This window comes from Pipistrellus kuhlii, unplaced genomic scaffold, assembly GCF_014108245.1.
Source record: "Pipistrellus kuhlii isolate mPipKuh1 unplaced genomic scaffold, mPipKuh1.p scaffold_m20_p_2, whole genome shotgun sequence".
NCBI lineage: Eukaryota > Metazoa > Chordata > Mammalia > Chiroptera > Vespertilionidae > Pipistrellus > Pipistrellus kuhlii.
In genome coordinates, this window is record NW_023425515.1 from 172,366,985 (window position 1) to 172,392,976 (window position 25,992).

The window sequence follows — 25,992 nt, forward strand, 5'->3', positions numbered from 1 at the left end:
TTGCGGTTCAATTCAGCTCGATTCCAATCCCCAGTGTGGAGTGTGCAGGAGGCAGCCAAACAATGATTCTCTCTCCTCACTGATGTTTCTATTTCTCTCTCCCTCTCCCTTCCTCTCTAAAATCAATAAAAACATTTTTTTAAATGTTATATGCCGTTCTGGCCAGCATTGCTCAGAAGTTCGAACATTGGCCTGTGCACCAGAGGATCAGGTTGAGTCCTGGTCAAGGGCATGTACCTGGGTTGCAGGTCCCATGGGTGGGAGGCAACCAATCCATGTGTCTCCATAACATCAATGTTTCTCTCTCTTTCTCTTTTCCCTCTTCTTCCCCCCAATCCTCTCCATTTTCTCTAGATTCGATGAAAAATTATCCTCATTCCTTGAATGAGAACAAAGACAAAGAGGTTATATGCCTGTGGCATGACTGCTCACCATGACCTACCCAGTTAGGAATTCATGATCAGATCACTCTGTGAGGTTCCATTTGGTCCCTGGACTTGTCGGTTTTATCATAGGATCCTCTTCTCGTTCACAAAAGAAACAACCTAAAAACACTACCATCCCCATTTTACTGACAAAGACACTGAGGTCCAGAGAAGGGGGAAATGTTGACAAAAGTCACAATGAGAACTAGGGACTTAAGTTCCAGTCTTCTGATTTGCATCCGTGCTCCTCGGCTACTCAGTCCACACAATCTCCCTTGCCGCCTGGCGGGCTCGGGAAAGCGCCGGAAACCTCAGGTTCCTGGACTTCCATGCGCCCCCTACGGGCAGCTGCAAAGCATCGTTTCCTCCACCACACTCCCCGCCAGCAGGGGGCACTGCTGCCATCTTGGTCGCCTGGTGGTGTTCACTTTCCCTCCAGTCCCCGAGGCACTTCCGGGGAAGCGGAACTTTGGTGCAGCGGGACGCGCAGCGTGGGGACGCGGGCGCGCCAGGCGGCAGCAGTCGTTTCCGGCCCCGTCGGTGGTCTGAATTGAGTGGCGGCGGCGGCGAAAGAATGGAGACGATTTTGGAGCAACAGCGGCGCTATCATGAGGAGAAGGAACGGCTCATGGACGTCATGGCCAAAGAGATGCTCACTAAGAAGTCCACAGTGAGTGGGCCTGGGCAGGGACTCCCCGTGCGGCTGGGCCCCATGCTCGGGGTACCCTCCCTCGGAGGGCTTTCCGGGACCCTCAGACTCGCCCCGCTCCCGCCTCCTGGGGGCTCCCTGTCCGAGGTCCCGCCTGGGTAACTTCACCGCAGGGCCCAGCGCCCCGGGGCTGCTGGTTTAGCACCTAAGACCTGCCAAGCGGGTAAGCTCCGCCCTCGGCGGCCTTTCCACCTCCGGAACCCCGACTAACGGCGCCTGTGTCTCTCCTCAGCTCCGGGACCAGATCAATTCCGACCACCGCACACGGGCCATGCAAGATGTGAGTGCCCCGCTGCCCGCTTCTGTTTGGGTTGGAATGAGCCGAGAGAGAGAGAGGAGGCGGGGTGCGCGGGCTCTGGAGCCCTGGCCAGAGATAACCAGGGTGGCCAGCGCGGGTTTTCTGCCTGGAGATGTCCACGCGGCTACTAAGCTTGAGGGTGCAGAACTGCCCTCTCTCGCTTCTCTGAATGGGGAACCCATGCATTCATCATTACTCGGAAAGACACCCCTTCTTACAGCATCCTATATACCAAGGAATAGTTCTGAGTAGTCGGATTACTCAGGCACAGAAGGTACTCCTCTCCGAAAGAGAACGCACCACTTTTTAAAAATATATATATATATTTTTATGTTTTTTACAGAGAGAAAGGGAGAGGGATAGGGAGTTAGAAACATCGATGGGTGAGAATCATCAGTCAGCTGCCTCTTGCACACCCCCCACTGGGGATGTGCCCGCAACCAAGGTACATGCCCTTGACTGGAATCAAATGAGGGACTTGAGTCTGCCGGCTGACGTTCTATCCATTGAGCTAAAACGGTTAGGGCAAGAACGCACTACTTTGCAGTATTTTTTGCTACATTGCCTGCATTTGCCTAGAAATAGTTCAATTTATTACTTTTAAAAAATTAAACAAAATGTTGATTCTCATTAAAGCTGAGCGATAGGCAAATTTGAGTTTATTATACGGTGCTCTCTTGCATATGTTTGAAATCTATTCAAAAAGGAATAAAAGACCTAATTAGAGTTTCTGAATTTTTAGGAGATAATTCATGTAACCAATCTCTAATCCCTTACCTCTAGTCCCATATCTAAATTCCCAATCCAAAATACTCTGAAAACTTTTTTTCTGTTTGTTTGTTTAGGTAAATATTTGGTGGCAAAACCTGACATGAACTTTATCCCACGTAGTAAAAAATGCATAAGTTTTACTGCAGAACTATTAATATTTGTTCCAGATTCCACCAGGGATATTACATAATATGTGGTACCTTTCTGAACCTAAAAATTCCAAATTCTGAAACGGATCTGGTTCCAGAAGTTTTAGAGAAGGGACTATGTATCTGCTCCATCCTAAGTTTAAATCTAAAGGAAGCTGTGTGATGTTTTAGCCTGGGTGCTCCTCAGTCAAGCTTTTTGAAGAAGTGAAAATCATCTTGGATCACCCTTTTGTCTTTGAGGGTCTTAGGTGGGAACTGCTGGTTAGCATGTGGCTCTCTGTTACGACTCTCGTAGGGGAAGTGAAGCATCAGTTGCATGTAAATATAGGAACTCTCTGCTACCCCTTAAATTAACCTGCTTTTAAAACTAACCAGGAGCCAAGGCCGGTTTGGCTCAGTGGATAGAGTGTCATCCTGCAGACTGAAGGATCCTAGGTTCGATTCTGGTCAAGGGCATGTACGTTGGTTGTGGGCACATCCCCAGTGGGGGGTGTGCAGGAGGCAGCTGATTGATGTCCCTCTCTCATTGATGTTTTTAACTTTCTATCCCTCTCCCTTCCTCTCCGTAAAAAGTCAATAAAATATATTTTAAAAAAAAAAATAGGAATCAGTGCCAGAAAGCACAGGCACTCGTAATACCATATCTCAGGGTTTTCTTGGACTGACTAGAGAGCCCTTCTTAGTTGCTTAGCTCTATAGTTATACAGAGCGCTTCCTTCTGATGGGTTTGTGTTTGTCTTTCAGAGGTACATGGAAGTCAGTGGGAACCTGAGGGATTTGTATGACGATAAGGATGGGTAAGTGACAGTCACAGCCAGTCCAGGAGTTGGTGCCCATAGGAGCCATGGTTAAAGGACTGACCTTATGCTCTATGTTCTCTGATTTTTTTTTTTTCTTTTTTCTGAAATTGCAGGTTACGAAAGGAGGAGCTTAATGCCATTTCAGGACCCAATGAATTTGCTGAATTCTATAACAGACTCAAGCAAATAAAAGAATTCCACCGGAAGCACCCAAATGAGGTATGGCCTTAAACAGTATTTTCTCCAAACCTGCCTAAGAGCCTGCTGTAGAAAAGTTGTAAGGAAAATGGAGATGGGCCACTTAGATGTTCCTTAAAAAGAACTTGCTGTTTAGCTGTAGGAAGTGTAGAGTACATCCTACAAATCCAGTTCTTTTAGGATCCCCCTCAGCTTTAAGCCAAATGTAGTCTGTTCTTGGGCAGCCTCCAGCCAGTGACTAAACACAATGGGGGTAATACAGCCTGGTTTTCTGCCTAATATGAGACTTTTACGAGTAATCTTTGTTCCAGAGTACTCTGTTGGGTTGCTAAAGATTTCATCCTAATGGTATCATGGTCTAAGCTTTCCCTGCCCAGTCCTCCTGTTCCCATTTTAATCTTTCATGGGTATTACTCCCTCCCCCCAATAAATTGCTTATGCTCTTAACTGTCTTGAAATCTGCTACCTAGGATCCAGTTAACACAAAGAGGCTGGATGAAGGTACTCTTACATAACTACGTGTGGCTCCCCACCTCCCTGAGAGGGTAGGGTATAAAGTCTTGCTTACCAAAAGAGAAGGACATGAGTACCACTCTGGTGTGTCAACCATATTCCAGCCCTGGTAGAAAGGCGATGAATAAATAGTTATATAAATGATTGCAAAGATGCTCAAGATATACTAAGTAGGCCGAAACCGGTTTGACTCAGTGGATAGAACGTCCGTCTGCGGACTGAAAGGTCCCAGGTTCGATTCCCATCAAGGGCATGTACCTTGGTTGCAGGCACATCCCCAGTAGGGGGTGTGCAAGAGGCAGCTGATCGATGATTCTCTCTCATCAGTGTTCCTAACTCTCTATCCCTCTCTCTTCCTCTCTGTAAAAAATCAATAAAATATATATTTTTTTTAAAAAAGATTTACTAAGTAGGAAAACGTAAGTTTATGTGAAAAATAATCTAAATGTATAAAAATAAAATAACCTTACACTAGCTAGTCTGTGCTTGTATAAACACAAGGAAGTAATCATTTGCTCAAAACTATTAACCTACTTTTGTCCTACCTTGTGTATTGAATACCAAGCAGTGGTTTCCAAATTTTTCTGCATGTTTGAATCACCTAGGGATTTTTAAAAAGTACTGCTACGTCCCAGCCAGCATGGCTCAATGTTTGAGCCATAGGTCCGATTCTCAGTCAAGGTACATGCCAAGTTGTGGGCTCGATCCCCCGTGTGGGGTGTGCAGGAGGCAGCCCATCAATGATTCTATTCTCTCTCGTCATTGATATTTCTATCTCTCTCTCCCTCTTACTCTCTGAAATCAATAAAAATATATTATTTTCAAAAGTACCGATTCCTGCATACAGGTATCGGTATTTTCTGATTTAATTGGTTTCAATGCATCAGGATTTTTTTTTTTTTAATACTCTTTTAGATGATTCTAATGTGCAGCAAAGCTTGGGATGGCTGGCATTAAAACTGGTCTGTTAAGCCGAGACCGGTTTGGCTCAATGGATAGAGCGTCGGCTTGGGGACTGAAGGGACCCGGGTTCGATTCCGGTCAAGGGCATGTACCTTGGTTGCGGGCATATCCCCAGTGGGGGGTGTGCAAGAGGCAGCTGATAGATGACTCTCTCTCATCGATGTTTCTGGCTCTCTGTCTCTCTTCCTTCCTCTCTGTACAAAATCAATAAAATATATTTTTTTTAAAAAAACTGGTCTGTTAACTTCTTTGTAGAATTATTAAATCAGACTTTGATTTTTCATTTTGTGTTTTTGTATTATTTGAGTTTTTGTGAGCAGGTGTTACTTTAGCAATATTTAGTCAAACAATACAAAAAAGGAACATGGTAAATGGAAAATAGCAGTTGGCCCTTAAAGGAAAATCAAGACCAAATAAAGGATCAGAAGTCCCACATTCTGTACAGCCCATTTTTGTGATATTGCAACTTTTATGTTGAAAAACCCACCTGAGCATTTATCTTTTTCATCAGATCTGCGTGCCAATGTCAGTGGAATTTGAGGAGCTCCTGAAGGCTCGAGAGAACCCAAGTGAAGAAGCACAAAGTAAGTAGGATTTAGTTTCCTGTCTGGCACTAGCAGAAGTACAAGTCCCTGACAGAGCTCAGTTTGCCCTCGGAGCCCTAGAAAACACGTCCCCGGAGAAATCTTACTAGCTTTCTCTATGCTGGTTTCTCTGAGCCAGCTTGGCCTACTAAATTGGCCTTGGACACAACATCCAATCCTGTGCTACCTAGCTCTGAGTCACTGGAAGTAGACCTGGAAAGCTGGGGCCTGTTTACTTTGTGAGCCTGGGCAGGACATTTGGGTGAAGGGCTGCTTCATGGAACGAGGAACTAGCAGTCCATTTGAAAAGCCAAGTCCAAGAAAATGGTCCTTTAGTGTTTGAATCATTGGTGTCTCTGATTCCTTCAGATTTGGTGGAGTTCACAGATGAAGAGGGATACGGTCGTTATCTGGATCTCCATGACTGTTACCTCAAATACATTAACCTGAAGGCCTCTGAGGTAAGACCCAGGAGAGGAGAAAGTGGTTCTGATTCTCAGCGGGAGTCAGGACGCTGGGCGTCAGGACGCTGGGCTGGGCTCCTAGACATACAGCAGTTGGTGTCTTCCTTGTGTTTTGTAACTGTTAGAGAAATATTAAAGAGGTAATGTGGGGTTTTTTCTTAGACAAACAGAATTCAAAGCCCTGGCCTTTTGGCTCAGTGGTTAAAGCGTTGGTCCACAGACCAAAGGGTCTCAAGTTCAACTTCTGGTCTAGGGCATGTACCTCGGTTGCAGGTTGGATCCCTGGCCCTGGTTGGGGCATGTGTGGGAGGCAACCAATCGATGTGTCTCTCTGACATTGATGTTTCGCTCTTTCCCTCACTCCCTTTCACTCTAAAAATCAATGGGGAAAAATGTCCCCTGGTGAAGATTAAAAAAAGGAAAGAAACAGTATGTAAAATGTCAGGTTTCTATAGTGAATACAGTAAGCATGGTATTAATACAGGCATATTTTGCTTTTGTAAAAATAAAAATTTTAGAAATCTCACGTTACGTGTTAAGCACATATAGTACATGGTGCATGGAAGATACAGAACAATCTCACCAGCAAAGGGCTATATAATGTATTTTTTTAAAGACATTATAAAAATAACTTACCACAAGAGATGCAATTTAAGGTGACAATCTCAGAAAGTGTGTAAGTTCCCCTTGGAAATGTCCCAAAAGTCCAGTGACTAAACTAAACTCCATGAGGACAGTTTCCTGCCTGTCTTGTTCTCATATGTGTCCATGAACTTGATCCAAAGACGCTCAATAAGTGATTGAATGAGTGAATAAATGCACCTTCCAGGACTTCATTTTATGATATAATGGGTATTAGTATTTAACCAAGTGTGTGGCATGTACGTGTTTAACGTATTTCTTTTAGTTTGCTGTTTATTAACTTGATCTTTAATTTGCAGCATTAATTGTGTCTGCTGCTTCCCCCAGTTAGTGTCGGAATTCCATGATAGAATAGAAAAAGACTAAATGAGCCAGGCCTTGTTATTTTAGTGTCATTTATTGGAGGTTATGCTTTAACGTGGTGGAAAAAACTAACTGAAGCTCTCGTCACCTCTTTTCTTTCCAGAAGTTGGATTATATCACGTACCTGTCTATCTTTGACCAGTTATTTGACATTCCTAAAGAAAGGAAGAATGCAGAGTACAAGCGGTAAGCATTACTATTATAGCTTCTAGGCCTCTAGTGGATTTGATTAAATTATTTGATGTGAAGAATTGTTGCCTGAAAGACTTTCATGAATGACTCAGGTTGATTAAAGGACAGGGATTTTGAAGGATGTGGTTTTTAAACCTTTGTAATATTCTGGTTCTGAAAGAATGTGTGTCTGTGAGCATATCTGCAGTCTTATTACCCACACTGTTCTTAATTTTGCCTCTGTCTTTGGAGTTTACTGGGGAAAATTAAACTTCCTCAGATTGTGACTAAAGTGAAGTGCTTGGGTCTGATGTATAGATGTCAATTTTTGTTTGTGTTATACCTCTGGTTAGTGATAAGGTATTATTTTACCTGAAATCTTTTATGTGTGAGTTTAGACTTTAGTGTTTAGAATTAAGTTATAAGGATACAAGAAGATATAGGAGAGGTCAGAATCAAGATGACATGATAGGAAAAAAGTCAATTGTAAGCTCATTTTAAAACGTAGGAGTATTTTTAAAAATTGTAAGTATATTTTACAGGGCATAACAATATATAAAAAATGGAAACCCTCTTTGCTTTTCTGTATTGCTTTTATCTGTAGATACTTGGAGATGCTGCTTGAGTACCTTCAGGATTACACAGATAGAGTGAAGCCCCTCCAAGATCAGAATGAACTTTTTGGGAAGATTCAGAATGAGTTTGAGAAGAAGTGGGAGAATGGCACCTTTCCCGGGTGGCCGGTGAGCTTCCATGGGGTGTGGGTGGAGGACAGGCCTGAGAATTAAAGTGGCTGTTTTACGCTAACCCTGAGCCTCTGCTCTAGGGCATTGTGTGCTGATCCCTCAGGGTCAGTGGTGACTATGAGGAGTCCTCTGCCCAGTGTGATAGGTTTTCTCTGTCTACTTTGGGATGAGATTGCTCAGGGTCCACTTGCCATTGGCTAGGCTCAGGATTTGCATCAACCATGTCATTACTGCTGTATTTATCCATTCCAACTGACCAGATAAATTATGTGCTAGAAATCTCTATGTATTTTCACAAATCCTGGGGATAAACTTGAGTTTTCTTGAACTCTCAGGAAGAGAATGTGCCATCAGTTGTTTTTTGTTTTTGCTCTGTTCTTATAAGAATTTGATTCTTATTCATACACTAGAGGCCCGATACATGAAATTTGTGCAAAAGTAGGCCTTCCTTCCCCTGGCTGCCCGCACCCGCGGTTGGTATCCTGGACATCCCTCTGCTGGGCGATCATGGGGTGATGGCCGGCCCCCAACCAATCACATCACACCTGCCTTGGCTAGCATGGCGCCAGTGGGTGTCATAGCGTGGTCCCGGATGGTTATCTAGATGGTCGTTCCGCTGTTCAGTCAATTCGCATATTATGCCTTTATTATATAGGACACATGTGTCAAACACAAGGCCCGTGGGCCAAATCCGTCCCGCCAGGCCTTGCAATGTGGCCCGCACCGCGCTGTCATCACTGCACTCCGCTGCGTTTCCATCACAATGACAGTTTATGACTGTTCAGTAAACCATTCGGCCCGCGATTTAGGCTGGATTTTAGATTTTGGCCCCTTCTCTGATTGAGTTCGACACCCCTAATATAGGATATATATAAGAACAGGGCCAACTGGCACCTGGTAATTTAGCTGCTTCCTTGCCTTCATTCTAAACCTCGATCTGAAACATTGTGTTGTTCTTCTTGCCAGAAAGAGACAAGCAGTGCCCTGACACATGCTGGAGCCCATCTTGACCTCTCTGCTTTCTCCTCCTGGGAGGTATGTTTTCTTCAGCCAGTGTGCTGGTCTGGCCTGTTCCCTTTTTCCCTTTTCTAAGGGACCAATTTCCTGTTTTTAATGCCATGGACTTCCTATGGTAAGATACCATTCCACAGTAGCCAGGGCTCATTGGTTAGAGCGTAGGTATGAGACTGAAAGGCACATATCTCAGTTGCAGGCACGATTCCTGGCCCCGGTTGGGGCACATGCAGGAGGCAACCAATTGTTAGGTCTCTCTCACATCACTGTTTCTCTGTGTATCTCCTCTCTTCTACTCTCTAAAAAAAATGAATGGCAAAATATATCAGGTGAAGATTAACAACAACAACAAAAAAACAGTACCTGGGACCAGGCATCTAAAAGAATATGGAAAAAGGGAAAGGGAAAAAAACACACCTTAAAACCAAGTATTTTGAAAACTATGAAATAATATTTCAGACTCTATTCAGCTGTAGTGGAGGTAATGGAATTCTGCCAATATGGTTATTTGTGAACTTGTGTTCATCTTATTGAGAGGGTGAGCTTACCGCTAGGAGGCTGCCTCTGGAAAGTATGGTGCTGCCACAGCTTCAGGAATAGCCATACCACCAGCCTCCTAATACCTAAGTTTGAGCGTTTGCTGTTTATCAAAATCTATTTAAATAAGTTTTAACTTCTCTCTTTTTTATGTAGGAGTTGGCCTCCCTGGGTCTGGACAGATTGAAATCTGCGCTCTTAGCTTTAGGCCTGAAGTGTGGCGGGTAAGAGACTGGTTTTTCCTTCATAACTGTCCCATTTACTGTGTTTGCACGATCTTCTGCGTGTCTCTGATACCCTTCTTTCTCTCACCCCTCCCTCCCTACTGCAGAAATAAGCAGGCCTGTATGAAAGTAATCCTGAAATCCTTTCCTCTGTCTCCTTAGGACCCTGGAGGAGCGAGCCCAGAGGCTGTTCAGCACCAAAGGAAAGTCCCTGGAGGCGCTGGACACCTCCCTGTTCGCCAAAAACCCCAAGTCAAAGGGCACCAAGCGGTGAGTGGCGGGGCAGCACTGCGGCTTAAGTTTTAAGATGTAATTTCCGTGAAGCCTGCTTTATCTCCATTACTGATCCACAGAGGTCCATTCTGCTCCTTTTCTTGCTGACAGCAGAAAGTGCTGTCACTGTTATAAACTGGGCACAATTTGTACTCAGGTGGGCAAGTGGTGAAGTCTCCTATGTTGAAATTGCTCTAGGTGCCTTTTTTTTTTTTTTTTTTTTTACATTAATAACTTATGGATAGGTTCAAAAAATATTTTCCTAAGTATATTTTTATTTTTTATTTTAAAGATATGTTTTTATTGACTTGAGAGAGAGGAAGGAAGAGGGAGAGAGAGATAGAAGCATCAGTGATGAGAAAATCATTGATCAACTGCTTTCTGCATGCCCCCTACTGGGAATCAAGCCTGCACCCCAGGCATATGCCCTGACTGGGAATCAGAGCATAGCCTCCTGGGTCATAGGTCCATACTCAGCCACTGAGCCTCACCAGCTAGGCCTATACCTATTTTTCTTAATGACAGTTGAATCTGTTCTTGAGCCACATGCTTATACAGGCTATTTTTTATTTTATTTTATTTTATTTTATTTTCTAATTCACACAACAACTCCGAAAAGTATTTGTCATCCTAATTATTTTTACAGTTGGTAACTCAGAAAAAGTTACTAAGTAGCAGCATCAGGATTTGGGCCCAGATCTGCCTGTTCTGGAGCTCGCTCTCTCTACCATATTTCCTTTGTAGATTATATTGATGGAAATTTAAATATCCAGGTATGTCCTCCACTTTCTGAGTGAGGTCAAAGGAAGCTTCCATGCATTCCCAGAAATAACCTCAGTACTTCTGTCAGCGCGTCCTGAGCTGAACAGAACATTTGCTTTCACAGCATATTTCTTGTGTGTGTATGATTTTTAATGCACCTGTCAAATACCTGGTGCAGAGAACAAGGCGTTGGTTTAAAAGAACCCCTGAGTGATACCGCTTGTTCTTTGTTGTTAGAGACACTGAGAGGAACAAAGACATTGCTTTCCTCGAAGCCCAGATCTACGAATATGTGGAGATTCTTGGGGTGAGTAACTGACTCTGGTGAGGGCTATAAACGCTACAAGGTATGGGAGTAGGAGAAATATGGACTCAGGATTTTTTTCTAGGACTGAAGGAGGGGGAGTAGGTGTTAAACTAGTTCAGCAGAAAATGGAGTCCTCTCAGGGGACTTGGCCCTTGGGTGAGGTCCTGCTCTGCTCTTAGGTGTCTGTTGTGAGGTGTATTCCCAAGCCTGCCCCATTCCCATGAGGCCGGACAGAGAGAATAGACTCCCCTCTCAGTATAGTGTTCAGAGTGGTGCGGAGTCTTCACCTGAGCTCCTGAATATACCCACAGGGTAACCCAAGAAGCAGGCACTCAAAAGACATGAAAGAGAAAGGCTAATCCCAGCAGCTTTTCAGGTATAACTGACGGTGAAGAGGCATCACATGTTACACGATTGTGAGAAGCTTATTGGAGCTGGTACAAAGCTGCCTGTAAGCTGTTCCTTGAATATTCTTTTGAGAAGGAGCTGGAGGTTGGTTGGGGTGAGAAAAGGCCTAACCTGACCAGGATGCTTATCTCAGAAAGAAGAGGGAGGAGTCGGAGGAAACTCTTTCTCTTTCAGGGATAGAAAGTGAAGGAAGAGCAGCATTCCTCCAGAGAAGGTCGCCAGTGTCCCTGCAGTGGCCCAACCTTGTCTGGCAGTGTCTGCTTTCTGCTCTCGGAGCCTTTCCCTGTACAATGCTCACATGGTGTATTGAGTGGATGGCTCTGGCTCAGATGGCTTATTTATGTGTCTGTCAGTTGCCATGAATGTTTTCATTCTGCTCTGTTTGAGGACCACACATAATAGCTTCACATCTAGAGTCACCTGTTAGTTCCCTCTTACAGCTGCTTTCACTAAAAGGAGGCTAGCCAGGCATTGGACACTGGGGACAGTTGTGTTTTCCACAGTGAACTTGGGTGTTGCTATGTTGGCAGCTGTTCAAGTTGCCAGTCCTCTGAGGATAACTGGGAGGCTAATTTGTGTCCTTAACATAAGATGTATCCACTACATTCTCCCTCCTTTGAGAGCATTTTGCTTTCCCTGTCAGAAGGTGGCGCCATTCTCTGGAATTACAGAGAAACTCATTTCCAATACGTAGTTGCTCCCTTTAAGTCCTGATATCATTTCTGCCAGTATCACCATTTATTCACATCTGTTGGTTTTCAGACATCGTGTTGAATCTTTGGGTGCAGTAGTGAATATGACACAGCCTTCTGCCCTTGTTGAATTACCCACTTTGTGAGACAAATAAATTAGATATGCTGTAATACATTGAGATTGAGTTTTCTAAGTAGAAGGAGGAAAAATATTTCAGGTAGAGGAAATGGTAAGCATGTTGAGTTATCTTAGAAACTTGGACTTTGTCCTTTAAACAGTCGAAACCCAATAAAAGTTCTTTGTGCCGAGTGTACCGTTAGGTTGGTTATTTTAAGCAGTTAAGTCTGAGAACAGAATGGAAGCTGGACTGGAATGAGGAGAGACTCAGGGCAAGTTAGAAGCTTCTCATCTTAGTGAGGGTGTTACTAGAAGGAAGGAGGAGGAAGGACTGGACCAGGAAAGGTCAGAGACTTAGTCTTCCGTTGTTGTGCTGGTCTGTGGCCTCAGGTGAGTAATTTAGGCAAGTGGCCTAGAACCTTTGACTTTTTCCTCTGGGATCAGGGAAGGCCTGCTGATAGGAGCTTCGACACAAAGGCAGAGTTTCCCTTTATTTACCGAGAAAGAAAGCCTTGTCCTTGGGAATGAGGGGTCAGCAAGGGTTTCGAGAAAAGAGGAAATTTGCCTTCTTGTTTTTCACAACTTTTCTCTGACTTCCCTTTTCATTTATGGACCCGACTTAGGAACAGCGACATCTCACTCATGAAAATGTCCAACGCAAGCAGGCAAGGACAGGAGAAGAGCGAGAAGAAGAAGAGGAAGAGCAGATCAGTGAGAGTGAAAGTGAAGATGAAGAGAACGAGATCATTTACAACCCCAAAAACCTGCCCCTGGGCTGGGATGGCAAAGTAAGTCCCAGCATGACCATCTTTCTCCCCATTTCCCATTTTGGAAGCAGACGCAGACACTCCTGAGACTGTTCCTTTCTCGTTTCTTGCAGCCCATTCCCTACTGGTTGTATAAACTCCACGGCCTCAACGTCAACTACAACTGTGAGATCTGTGGGAACTACACCTACCGAGGACCGAAGGCCTTCCAGCGGCACTTCGCTGTAAGGAGCTCAGAGCCATTTCTCCTGGAAATAGAAGTAAAAACCTGAGTCTTAGCGAATAGGACAGGAGCAGCCGGAGAGGGTCCCAGCTTAAGAGAATCGCGGAGGATTGGGTCTGAATCCGGCATGCGGCATCGAGCCTTTTTTAATCTTCACCTTAGGATATGTTTTGTTTTGTTTTTACTGATTTTAGAGAAGGGAGAGAAAGAGAGAGAAACGTTGATGTGAGAAACACCAGTCAGGGCTCCTTCTTTGAGTCTTAAATGGGCCTTTGCCTTTTGAGGGGAAAAAAAAAAACCTAAAGGGACTATATTTATCAAGCTGTTCTTGAGACCAGGCATTATCTGGGTGATACTCCAGTAAGTGGATTCACCCTTGTTTTGTTTCAGTCTTCACATCTTAGTACTTGGAAGGAAATTTTGCAGAATGGAAAAGATTTGCAAGACCAAGGATGGCAAATTTGTGTGGACGCCCTCCCTCCTCAGACTTACATATTGTTAATTGGTCCTGGGTCTTTTCTGCTGAGCACCTGAGTAGTCTCTGAATCTTTCTCAACACCACTTCCAACGAATTGGAATTGGCATCCCTGAGCCAAAACTGTCATTGCGTCAGCATCTCTCCCTTCTCTTTCATATCCTTGCTTATACCTGATAAACAGTCTTCTCCTTTACTTACAAAGGCAGCACTGACCGGCTACCAATACCCTTAATCATACTGATGGTGGGGATTGCATGTGAAGTGAGTGGCTAGAGTTGTGATATTTTTCTGTGGACTTGACACAGGTTTTGTGTGAAAAACTACTGGATCTGGGATATAGATTTCATAAACCAGCCCAGTGAGGTAAACAGTGCAATGCTGTTTTGCCGTAGCTGCCTCTTGTCAGTTGTAGCCAGCTGTTCACAAACATGAACCTAAAAAAATGCAGCCTATAAGTGAAGCCTTTTGTAAGGGTCAGCCTGTGAGGTGAGTGGAATGAGTGCTCTGTGTTCAGCTGTTTCCACTTCACATTGACCTTTTCTCTCCTTCCAGGAATGGCGTCATGCTCATGGCATGAGGTGTCTGGGCATCCCAAACACTGCCCACTTTGCTAATGTGACACAGATCGAAGATGCTGTCTCTTGTAAGTCAACTTTGTTCTTTCCTAAGCGAGACCAAGTGGCCACTCCTACAGCTCACTGGCCCATCCTCCTCGTGTATCCAGGCCAAAGGGCAGGTTGTGGAGATGGGACAGCTACAATAGTCATACATTGCTGCATGTTTGAGGCTCAGCAGTACTGACTGTTTCTCTTGAGAAGAGTCTATGCTGGGTATAAAACAGGGCTTTTAATCAAGGTTCTCTGAATGATACATGCAAGATTTTGAGTGAATGGGCATATGTATATTTTCCTGAATTGATTTAAATATGTTAAGCATATTCAGTAGTCTGGTGTTCCCTTTTTCTTCTTCTTCTTTTTTTTTTTTTTTTTTTTTTTTAAATATATTTTATTGATATTTTATAGAGAGGAAGAGAGAGGGATAGAGAATTAGAAACATCGATGAGAGAGAATCATCGATCAGCTGCCTCCTGCACAACCCCCACCGGGAATGTGCCCGCAACCAAGGCACATGCCCCCGACCGGAATCAAACCCGGGACCCTTCAGTCTGCAGGCCAACGCTCTATCCACTGAGCCAAACCGGTTTCGGCCCCTTTTTCTTCTATCCCAGCGATTTTCAACCTTTTTTGTCTTATGGCACACAAACTAATTCTATGGCAAAACAAAAATGATTATATTTCCTAGCTGATCTGACAAAATAAAAATAGGTATAATTTTGACTCATTCATACCAGACAATTATTGTGTTGCTGTTGTCCTTTTTTTATTTTACAGTCTAAGAGAAAGTAGGTCAGTGCCCCTAACTAAATAGTTAGGTGTTGCATATTTTAAACATTCTTGTGGCACACCAGATGAAAATCACTGTTCATCATGAACTTTTAAGACAGTAAGATCACTTTCACCAATAATTCCTATAGGTTGTACCACATTTACTTCTTTCTTGGGGAGTATCTGTTATTCTAAGAGGTCTTTGGTTTATTTGATTCAGTGTTTCTTTTACAGGAAAGCAAAGATTATGGTAAATTTGCAATGGAGGTGTGTACAGGTGGTCCAGAACCAAAATTCTAGTTTGGGGCAAGCAAAAGTTTCAAGAGCAGAGTCATCCAGGGGAGCCCTAATGTGGCGGAGGGGACTGGGAGGAGGTTGTAACACTGTGTAGCCAATGAATACTCAGTCTGTCCTTTTCTCTCCCCCCTCCCCCTCCCCGCAGTGTGGGCCAAGCTGAAACTGCAGAAGGCATCAGAACGATGGCAGCCTGACACTGAGGTGGGTGCTAATGTACCAACAGGAACAGCATGAAATGATAGAGCCCCCCATCACCATGTAGAGGGGGAAATGGTCCCGGGCCCAGCTGTTGTGGTTCAGTGGTTGAGTGTCAACTCTTGCACCAAGAGGTGGCAGATTCAATTCCTAGTTAAAGCACATGCTCGGGAGGGGATGTGCAGGAGGAGGCAGCCAATCAATGTTTGTCTCTCATCAATGTTTCTAATTTTCTCTTTCCTCCCTTCCTCTCTTCTAAAATCAATTTAAGCCCTAGCCAGTTTGGTTCAGTGGCTAGAGGGCCAGCTTGCAGACTGAAAGGTCCCAGGTTCAGTTTCGATGAAGGGCACATGCCCGGGTTGAGGGCTCCATCCCCAGTGTGGGGCGTGCAAGAGGCACCAATCAGTGATTCTCTCCCATCATTGATGTTTTCTATCCTTCCCTCTCTCTTCCTCTCTGAAATAAATTTAAAAAAAAAAAAAAGAAGAATAATTAAGGAAGGATGTGATGCCTAACCAGTTTGGCTCAGTGGATAGAGCGTGAGCCTGCGGACTCCAGGTTCGATTCCAGTCAAGGGCGTGTACCTTGGTTGCAGGCACATCCCCAGTAGGGGATGTACAGGAGGCAGCTGATTGATGTTTCTAACTGTCTCTCCCTCTCCCTCTGTAAAAAATCTTCTTTATATATACAATATATATATATAAAGAAGGATGTGGCACATAGTATTAGAGTCTTTTAAAACACCTCTCAGGGTGAATGAAAAAGGGCGTCCTTTATTCATACTTCTGTTTTTAAAGAATGGTCCCTGATTCACTGTAATACAGAATATAATATGACAATATTTATAAATTGGTTCTAGACATGTAAGCCTAATTTATTTGTGATATTAAGTACATGAGAGGTTTTTTTTAATGGGGTCAGACTTCAAATCTGTGTCTTAAGCTTGGTTATATTCTCCCACTGAAATTTTTTTTTCCACCACCAGCATCTCCAATGACACATGAAAGATTGTATGACAGGGAAGCGGGGGGTCTCCTGAAATTTTGAAGTGGCAAGCAGGATGCTCAGTGTATGTCCTGCGCTAGATCAATCGTTTTCAATATTCATTTTTTTAGTAACAAACGCTCTTTCCACAGTGTAATGTAGAATTCCTGTATATAAGAGAGAAGAAAACAGAACTGCTCTGGAAGTGGGGAAGCTCGGCCTGCGTGGCCTCCCTTTCAACCTTCCTGACTGCGGTGCCTCTTGGGCAGAAACCTAGGGTTCTTGGGAACCGTTTGAACTATTGTCTTAGGTCAGCCTTTCTCAACCAGGGTTCCTCATCTTAAACACAGGAAGTGATTCGAATGAACGACTTCATCATATGTGCCAAGGATGGGTTACAAGAGGGGCCATTCTAGATCCCCAGGAGAGAAGTTAGTTCATTCAGGCAGTGGGGCTTAACGCTCTTCCCAAACCCCAGCTGAGAAGGGCTATCTTAGATGAATGCCATGGAACCCGGCCAGGGTGAGCTTGGGCAACGGGACATTGGTTCCAAACATTTCTCACAGGAGGCCTAGCTAACAGTGTCCCTTCTCTTGTAGGAAGAGTATGAAGACTCCAGTGGGAATGTTGTGAATAAGAAGACATATGAGGATCTGAAGAGACAGGGACTGCTCTAGTGTTCAGGAGTGTATTTCAGCTTTGGGCTTGCCCAGGCTCCCCCTGAATCTGCTTTTTCTATTTCCCCCGACCAAATGCCCCTAAAGACTCTTTGCCACTTAGTCTTACGGTCTAGCATGCATCTTGTAGAGACAAGGCATGCTGCAGATGGTAGGGTTGGGATGTGTTTTATCTTTGTTTTATATAAAAAATAAAAAAACGTTGTCAGAAAATAAAACCAGCCTTTGTTCTCAATGTGTATTGTTCTGAAGCCCTGGATTATGGACTAACTCATCCTTTTGCTTAACACATCCCTACCACTTTCGCATGCACTTCAGTAGCAAATAAGCTTTAATGAGCACCTGTTAGGTTGCAAATGTTACCCTAGCTCAGTGGTCAGCAAACTGCGGCTTGTGAGCCACATGCGGCTCTTTGGCCCCTTGAGTGTGGCTCTTCCACAGAATACCACGGCCTGGGCGAGTCTATTTTGAAGAAGTGGCGTTAATTTAAAAAATTTGGCTCTCAAAAGAAATTTCAATCATTGCACTGTTGATATTTGGCTCTGTTGACTAAAGAGTTTGCCGACCACTGCCCTAGCTATATCTGACCTAACCTCTCCCCATTTCCTCAAATGAGCTTCATCCCAGGATAAGGCCTGCCCCTGTCAGCCATTCGTGCACATGCTAGGGAAAGATGGGAAGAGGAACCAGGGACAGAGTTGTTGGCACTAAGGTTTTCTGTTTTTATTTGCCTGAAGGAGTTATGCTGTTTGGAATGGGCCGTAGGCCTGCCCCTGCCCCAAGCCTCAGCAGCCTAGCAGACGAGGGAACAGGTGAGCAGTGACTTTCTCGCTTGCTAGTTGAAAACGAGAGTCTTACCCCGTTTCTTCTGCAAGATCTCTCCTTGACTGAGGAGTGGCTGGGTTCAGTGTCAGGAGAAGTCCTGACAAGCTCAGGAGCCAAGGATGGACTTTGGGAGATTAATGAGCCCCTAAAATTCTGTGCAGAAAAGTGATGCATGTATTTCCCCTGGGAGAAAGTCCAGTTATCTTTGTAGTTTCAAAGGAATCGCTGATCCCTGAATGATTAAGACCTACTGACCTAAAGCAAGAAAAAACAACCTCCATTTCTTCCCTAGCGTGGTGAGTGGGCTCGGCTAGAATCCTGGTCTCCCATAGCAGAACCCCAAAGTCCAGAGTTTGAGGAGTCACCTCTGGGGAAAGCCTCTTCTGATGCCAAGATTGCCTGAACCTAACAGCTCTGTGCCCCCCGGGAACTGGATGGCACTGGGCACATGGCTCTTCCTGCCAGCCCACGAGGTTAAGTAACCCCCTTACCTCTGGTTCTGCTCCCATCTCACCTCCACCTAATCCGCAAAATCTGTAAATCGGGGTGTGTCTGGCACGTGGAAGGCACTAAAAGAATATTTGGGTGAATGTAACAAATGAAGAAAAGTCTTTGCTATGATAGGGAAGCAGGTTTCCTCCCCGTCTGCTCAGCTGCAGTTTATCTGGGCAAGAACGCCTCAGAACCTGTTCCCATCTCCCCTCCACACTATAAAGAAGAAAGGCAGGTTCTTGGGATACTGAGCTAACCTGGAGGCCGGGCACCCACTCCTAGAGGACAGACAGCTGTGTTCCTTGGGAACCGGATGCTGCTATTGCTCCTTCAGGCAGGCTGGAGGGACGCTCCCTCCCCACATTTCTCACTTCCGAGGCTTCACTCTTTTCCCAAATGGCAATGTCTCCTTGCACTTCGGGCTAGTTTTCGGTAATCACTGTTTCTAGTTGGCTCAATTAGGTTTAATTACCCACTCACTCTGCTTCAGAAGCTCAGCCCCTGACGAGGTTGTCCTACTGGGATTTTAAGCACCTGGAGGAGCCAAGCACAGAGCATGTGAGGAGTTGCCCCAGGGATGGGTTGAACCAGGAAGGAAAATCCCAACTGAGAGTGAAGTGCTGTAGGGGCTGAGGCGGCGAAGCCCTATTGCCACGGAGATGACCAGGGCAATAGGAAAGTGTGAGGGAGAGGGCCAGCTACAAGTATATGCAAAACAAACCAAAAATTCAAGTGCTGTCGTTGGCCCTGGGAAGGCTGGGGATGGGGTGTGCTCAGCCCCAGGCGTCTGAACCCTTAAGAGCCTGGTCAAAGTGAGCCCTGACTTCTGATCCTCTGTGACCCAGGTTTCCCTGCCCTGGGTTCTGAGGCAGCCTGTCATCCCCATCCCATCCCCAGGCCAGGTCCTGTTGGGGTCAAAAGAGGCCAGATCAGTGGCAATGGCACCCGATATCCATTTCCTGTCACTGCACATGCTCCAACTCTATCTTCCTGGATGCTGCTGTTGCCATGCCAATGACAACATTCACTCTCAGAGGGGCTATTCCTAGGCTGCAGTTCCTGTTGTGCCTGTATCAAAGTCACTAACAGTATGACTTTTGGGAAACAAAAGCTCAGCCTCTGAGTTGACCTACAGTTGACCTCCCCTGCTCCCCAGCCTGTTTATTCATCTGCATAGTGCAATAATGGGACTCTGTTTGCAGCTCTCACCTAGGCTGCCCAGGACTGGTCCTTCATTCTCTCCCGCTCCTGCAGCACCTCAACAAAAGATGTCTCTGGCCACTAGTAGCCATAGGGCAGCTCTACTCAGAGGTAGTTATCCTTGGCCCAGGGATCCTGGATTCTGTGACCAGCCCTAACCCATGACTACTGCTGGACCCTGGGACTGCCCCTTCTTTGCCCTGACCTCATGACCTCTTCTACTTAACCACTGCCTGACCTTTCCTTGACTCGTGGTCCTTGAGATGCTTACTCCCTGCAGTGGTCTCCTCTCTCCTTCTCTCTTACCAGTCCTTCTGGTCTTATTGATAGCCCAGAACCTGGTCAGAAGTCAGCTGACCCCTGCTCCTGCCCGGGTAAGTGGCATAGGAAGGAGGAGAGAGCCTCCCGAATGCTTCACCCAAGGGAATGAGGCCACAGTGTTCAAACTCTTCCACAGAGATGCCGCTGCTTCCACTGCTCTGGAGAGATGTGCTACAAGGAGGCAAAGTTCTCCAACCCAATGGCAGAGTGTGAATCCGGGGAGCATCACTGTGAAGTGCGGGTGGGGCCGCTGCAGGGCCCAGGCGGGAGGCGGCCATGAGGGCTGCTGCAGGGCTTGGGACTGGGTCCGTTGGAAGGGATTGATGTTTAGGTACGTACAGGAAGGTATTGAGAGAGAGACTGTTTGAGATGCCGAGAGAGGTAGAGATACAGCCCAACACTGGCTGTGTCCTCCCTTTCCCATCCTCCTGGACTCTCTGGTATTCCTTTTTTTTTTTTTTTTTTTTTTTTTTTTTGCTTTGAATTTCCTTGATTTTATTTATTTGGGTTCTCTGTATCTTTTTCCCCCCTGAGGAGTCTGGTTAAAGGTGTGTCAATCTTGTTTGCCTTTTTTATTTCTTTCTTTATTGATTAAGGTAATACATATGTGTCCTCCCCACTTCTCTCCCTCCCCCCACTCCCTTTATCCAGCTGATTCAACTCCATACCTCTCACTACATGGCCCGGCGCATCCACGATTGTGAGGGGGGAAATGAAACTGGCCTCAGCCCTTGCCTGCTGGCCCTGGACCTGCTCTCTGCAGTGAGGCGGAGGCAGTCCACTCTGCCTGGGGCTCCATGGCTTGGCCTCAGGTGAGAAAGGCCACCAGCCTGCAGCTCCGAGCCTCCCTTCTATTGCCCTCCAAGTCGGAGTCTCTACTCTGACTCCTGCTCCCATTGGCCCCATTAGCTCTTAGCCCCACCCATTCATGCCTTGCCCACCTAGTAACCCCCCAGTTCTGACCCTCACTCTGACAGTTCTGCAAATCTTAGCTCAGTATTCACCAACTCCTCAACCTCTATCAATACCTCATTCCTGCCGAAACCGGTTTGGCTCAGTGGATAGAGCGTCAGCCTGCGGATTGGAAGGCCCCAGGTTCAATTCCAGTCAAGGGCATGTACCTTGGTTGCGGGCACATCCCCAGTAGGGCGTGTGCAGGAGGCAGCTGATCCATGTTTCTCTCTCATGGATGTTTCTAACTCTATCCCTCTCTCTTTCTCTCTGTAAAAAATCAATAAAATATATTTTTTAAAAATACCTCATTCCTAAGCCTCGGCAGGCTGATCCTTAGCTTTGAGGTCTACTTTCCTCATCAAAGCTAAGTAGACCTTAGACCTAATTAGTAGACCTCACGGCTGAGCTTTCTACCTTCAGTGCTCCAGCCCCTTCCACATTCCCTTCCCAATCCCCACACCTTTCCCAGCCCAGCTTAACCAGTGTGCCCTCCCCCCAAGCACCAAGGCAGCCAGAACAATCTCCTGTGCTTGTCTAGGGTGGCAGCAAAGCGGGGAGCTTCAGGTTGAGACTGTCCACACACAAGGTGCCTTCCCTTGGGGTGGGGGCTGGGACTGCAGAATTGCCCCCTGCAGAGGTACCACAGCACTTCCCTGGGGAACCCTGCTCTGATCTCAGGTCTAGGCCACCTGATCGTCCCAGAGAACAAGCTGGTTCCCACTCCACCAGCTCCCAGAGAAATGTGAGTGACTCAGCCACACCTGCCCGCTCTGGGAGGTGGAGGCGGGGATGGACAGCATGTGGTAGCTGGGCCAGTGGGACCGGCATGATGGGGCTCCAGCCTCCCCTCTCTGTCACCCACTCCCTGTTTCAGTCTGAGGAGAACTCCCTACCCCTCAGCCTCCCCTCCACTTTCTCTTCAAGGAGAAAACCTGTGCCACCTTCTGCCAAGGCAACCAATGCTTCAAAGGGCAGAAAGCTGTGGCCATGTGCCCTGAGGACATGGACTTCTGTGAGGTGGGCCCCTGGAGTGCTCCAGGGATTGGGGGCACTGTCCTGCCTCATAAATGCAGGCCGTTCTCCTTCTGTCTGGACCGAGTAGGTCAGCAGTCAAGTCTGGCTGGAGCTGCACCTGCTGGGAGCCAGGCTGCCTGGGGTCTAGCATGCTTGGCCGCTCAGCTCTGCATTCCGCCTAATCCAGGGCAACAGCTGGAATTTCCTAAGTCTCCCTGGCATGCCCCTTGTTTCGGAGCACCCTGTAGGTTCTCCAGGGACTACTTGGCTGACCTCATGGAGAGAGAGCGAGGAGCCCAGGGAGGCTCAGCTCAGCCATGGCCCACTTAACACTTTCTGCCTCTGTGAGTGGGAGAGAGGGGCAAGGAGAGGAGGCACAGTCCCATCTCTTCTTGCAGCTGAAACGGTCCAGCTTGGGCTGCACTGCGGGTTGCAGCCAAGCCTGTGTGGCAGGGATCCACAGGTGTTACGGGGCCGTGGTTCAGTCCTGCTCCCAGGAGTGCTGCAAGCCAGGGCAGCTGCCTCCATCTGGATGGGAGCCTCCACTTCAACCGGGCAGCCTCAGGAGCCACCAGGAGTGCCCTGCCCTGGTCCCTGGCTGCAGCCTCCGCTCTGCCCTGCTCCCCTGGCCAGGCCCAGCCGAATCAGGGAGAAACAGCCAGGAAGACCCTGCAGGCCTGGCAAGCCTCAGGCCCACCCCCAGCTCTGATTCCTGTAGCTGGATCTTTAGAGAAAGGGATTTATCCACAGCTCTGGGCTCAGGGCTCCTCACTCCTGCCTCCCACCACCTAAGCCTGGCCGGGCCAGGCCTTAGCCTCAATTTCAAGGAGAGGCTGGGGTTTATCGGGGAAAACAGAACCATTGTTTTTTTCCCCTGTGACCCCCATCAAGTGGGAGGACCCCAGAGTCCTACAGGGACAGACTGTAAAAAGTGCCCAGCCTTGCCGAAACCGGTTTGGCTCAGTGGATAGAGCGTCAGCCAACTGAAAAGTCCCAGGTTTGATTCCGGTCAAAGGCATGTACCTTGGTTGGGGGCACATCCCCAGAAGAAGGTGTGCAAGAGGCAGCTGATCGATGATTCTCTCTCATTGATGTTTCTAACTCTCTATCCCTCTCTCTTCCTCTCTGTAAAACATCAATAAAATATATTTTTAAATAAATAAATAAATAAATATCGATAAATAAGTGCCCAGCCTCATCCACTTGTCCCAGATCCTGCTCCCCAGCCTTTGACATTAACATTGGGGCTGGAGCCGAAGCTGGTTTGGCTCAGTGGTAGAGCATCGGTCTGCAGACTGAAAGGTCCCAGGTTTGATTCTGGTCAAGAGCATGTACGTTGGTTGCGGGCACATCCCCAGTAGGGGGTGTGCAAGAGGCAATTGGTCGATGTTTCTCTCTCATCGACGTTTCTAGCTCTCTATCTCTCTCCTTTCCTCTCCATAAAAAATCAATAAAATATATTAAAAAAAAAAAAAAAAAAAGATTGGGGCTGGAGCCCAGCTGGTGTGGCTCAGTGGTTGAGTATAGACCTATGAACCAGGAAGTCACGGTTTGATTCTGGTCAAGGCACATACCTTGTCAGTTTCTCCAGCTGGATTTAGGCTTGATCCCCAGTAGGGGGCATGCAGGAGGCAGCCCATCAATAACTCATTTCCCTTCCTCTCTGAAATCAATAAAAATATATTTAAAACAAAAGGGTGGGGCTGGAATTGGGGTGCCCCTGCTTTCCTGCAGTGACGTCCACCCTGTTTATCTCTAAGGGTGTAAGTCAATCCCCTTTTTCCTCATCCCCCGCAGGACTTTGAAGTCAAATTCAAACAATCCTGTTCCATTTTGTGCTGTGGATATTTCCAGGAAGAGGCGAGGATTGGGAAGAAGCTGCTTCTGGAATCGGTTTATATATTCAAAGTTGGACTTGGCATGAGGGCAACAATTCCCAGCTTAGAGCGAGAAGAGAGGACACTGGTTAGAAGTCACAGGGGTCACTCCTTCCCCAGCACTGACCCGTCAGTTTGGGTCAAAGCTTGAGAGCAGGTGTATTCATTCAGGCAGTTCATTCATTAATTCACTAATTCAGTCAACACTTTTTGAGGGCCAGCTGTGGTGGAGCAAAGATGGCGAGGTTACAGTTGGTTACAAGTGGCCTGCAGGCTGAGAGAGACCAATCCTGGCCTCCCTCATCTGAGCTGGCCCTTGTCCATCTGGAGCCACCTCGTCATCTTTGATGGGGAAATCGAGGCCAAATGGAAAAGGGCCTTGCCCAAGTGCAGGTGACCTGGTGAATCAGGGGAAGGGGCGTGAGAACAAGAAGGGGCGGAGCTTCTGGAGGAGGAGGTGGAGAGAGGACTGGGTCTCACCATGATGGGAACAGTGTCACCCTTTCTCCAAAGTGAGTTCACATCCGTTGTCCTCAGTCTCTGAGTCAGGCGGGACAGGGTGTTCTCTGTTGAAGGCACACAATACATTCCCGAGAGACTGAGGGAGGAAATACCTGAGGGAGGAAATAGGACAGTGCGAGGCAGTGTCAGTGCACAAAAGCGGAGTCAGACCTTCAGCCAGGCTCAGTTTTGCCACTTGCAGCGCCTTGGCAAAACCGCACCACGTCTCTGAGCCTCAGTTTCTCCAGCTGGAATTGGGCTAATGGTTCTTCTTGGTGGTGTTCCTCTCTAAGCTGGGACAGGGTAGTTATTGGGGGAGGAAGAGTTCCAGCAGAAGCCAGAATTGGCCCACCTGGCTGAGATGGGTTCAGAATGGAATTGAAGAGAAAGTAAAAACGCATTACTTTTCCCTCTTAAAATGTGACCACCTTCCTTGCAGGCCGTGGGCGGGGAAATCTGGCCCCATGACGTGAAGGGTCAGGGGTGGGGATCAGGGCATTTATTAGGAAAATCTTTCCGGAATAGGGAGTCCCGCGCACTCCAGCACCTAAGGAGTTAACAGGGGTGGGGAGACCCCCCAGGATGGACGCAGGCATGCTGGGACTTGCAGGCTGAGTGGCCATGGTGTGCGCTAGGGCTGCTGGGAAATGTAGTCCCTGGTGGGGCGCGGGCCACAGAGACCCGCACACCCAGCGGTGACAGCTGAGGAGGTAGGGGCGATGACAGCAAGCTGGGAGGGGGAACCAGGGCAGAGCTGGCCAGGAGGTGGCGGGCAAGCTGAGCGCTGGGACCCCTGTCCTGCGCTGCCAGCACCGGATACTCCCCTGGCCTGTGGCTGATGCAATGGGCCTACTGGATGGGGGTGAGGGCCAAGGAGCAATGGGACACTTTTCCTATCTCCAGGGAAAGAGGAACAGGACAGGACGGGTGTCCTTGTCCAGGATGAGACCTTCCCTTCCAAAGAGGAACGAGATGCCTCTCCCACCCCCATGCAGACACACCACTGACACCTCCCAAAGAGGAGCCAGCAGGACTAATACTGCTCCCCCAACGGGAGGCAGAGACCCATCCCCGGAGCAATGGGGCCATGTCCCCTCCCCATTAATGGGACCAGGCACCCCACTTCCCACGATACATTGCACCCCTCTTGGGGAAGAACTAGGCACCCTTCCAGAAAAAGGGCGGCACAACAAATTTTACATCCCACTTGGGGCAAAGAAGTAACCCCTCTCCTCAGAGACTTTCCAAGGCCCATCCTGGAGGGAAGGTGGGGGGGAGGATCAGGCCTCCTCTACCTTCTCACTGCACAGGCGCCCTCTCCCTGCCCCTCAGCCCTCTGCAGACAGCTGCATCGCCTCCTGGCTAACTTGTTGACTAAAGGGGCCTCCCATTTACCTCCCAGGGTGTGCTTGCTCCACAGGGACCAGCATGGACCAGTCTGTGGCCATCCAGGAGACGCTGGCTGAGGGGGAATACTGCATCATCATATCCTTCCCAGCACTGAGCTCCCAGCCCCAGGGCCTGCCTGGCCTGGGGAAGTGGAAAGGAAAGTCTGTGTGTCTTTCTGCTCTCCCCCCTCCCTCTCTCTCAGCATCCAGGGAGAGGGACAGCGGTATTTACTCAGTACTTCCTCAGTACTGGACTCTCCTCCCAACTCCCCCGGTGAAGCTG

At 47.2% G+C, this 25,992-nt stretch overlaps 2 protein-coding genes and 1 pseudogene across 4 annotated transcripts in view; all 3 read left to right on the forward strand.

Moving 5' to 3' along the window:
- The first annotated feature begins 896 nt into the window (after positions 1-896).
- Positions 897-17,369, forward strand: SF3A3 (splicing factor 3a subunit 3). The gene is made up of 17 exons (XM_036445504.2): positions 897-1,095; positions 1,367-1,414; positions 3,097-3,149; positions 3,266-3,371; positions 5,338-5,410; positions 5,780-5,871; positions 6,983-7,065; positions 7,655-7,793; positions 8,763-8,831; positions 9,504-9,571; positions 9,734-9,841; positions 10,844-10,913; positions 12,755-12,919; positions 13,012-13,122; positions 14,152-14,242; positions 15,427-15,482; positions 17,060-17,369. The coding sequence occupies exons 1-17, from the start codon at positions 1,000-1,002 to the stop codon at positions 17,135-17,137; spliced, it is 1,506 nt and encodes a 501-aa protein (XP_036301397.1). The 5' UTR covers positions 897-999; the 3' UTR covers positions 17,138-17,369.
- Positions 17,370-19,722: 2,353 nt separating this feature from the next.
- Positions 19,723-22,125, forward strand: LOC118723132 (annotated as a pseudogene).
- A 2,814-nt stretch (positions 22,126-24,939) lies between these two features.
- The window catches only part of INPP5B (inositol polyphosphate-5-phosphatase B), a 54,293-nt gene continuing 53,240 nt past the window's right edge, over positions 24,940-25,992 (forward strand). Inside the window, exons 1-2 of one of the 3 annotated variants that reach the window (XM_045584833.1) lie at positions 24,940-25,031; positions 25,724-25,806. In XM_045584833.1, the coding sequence (XP_045440789.1) occupies positions 25,750-25,806 (57 nt within the window). In that variant the 5' untranslated portion in view covers positions 24,940-25,031; positions 25,724-25,749. The remainder of the gene's footprint in view (positions 25,032-25,723; positions 25,807-25,992) is intronic. The other 2 variants (XM_045584834.1, XM_045584832.1) reach the window with 2 other exon arrangements.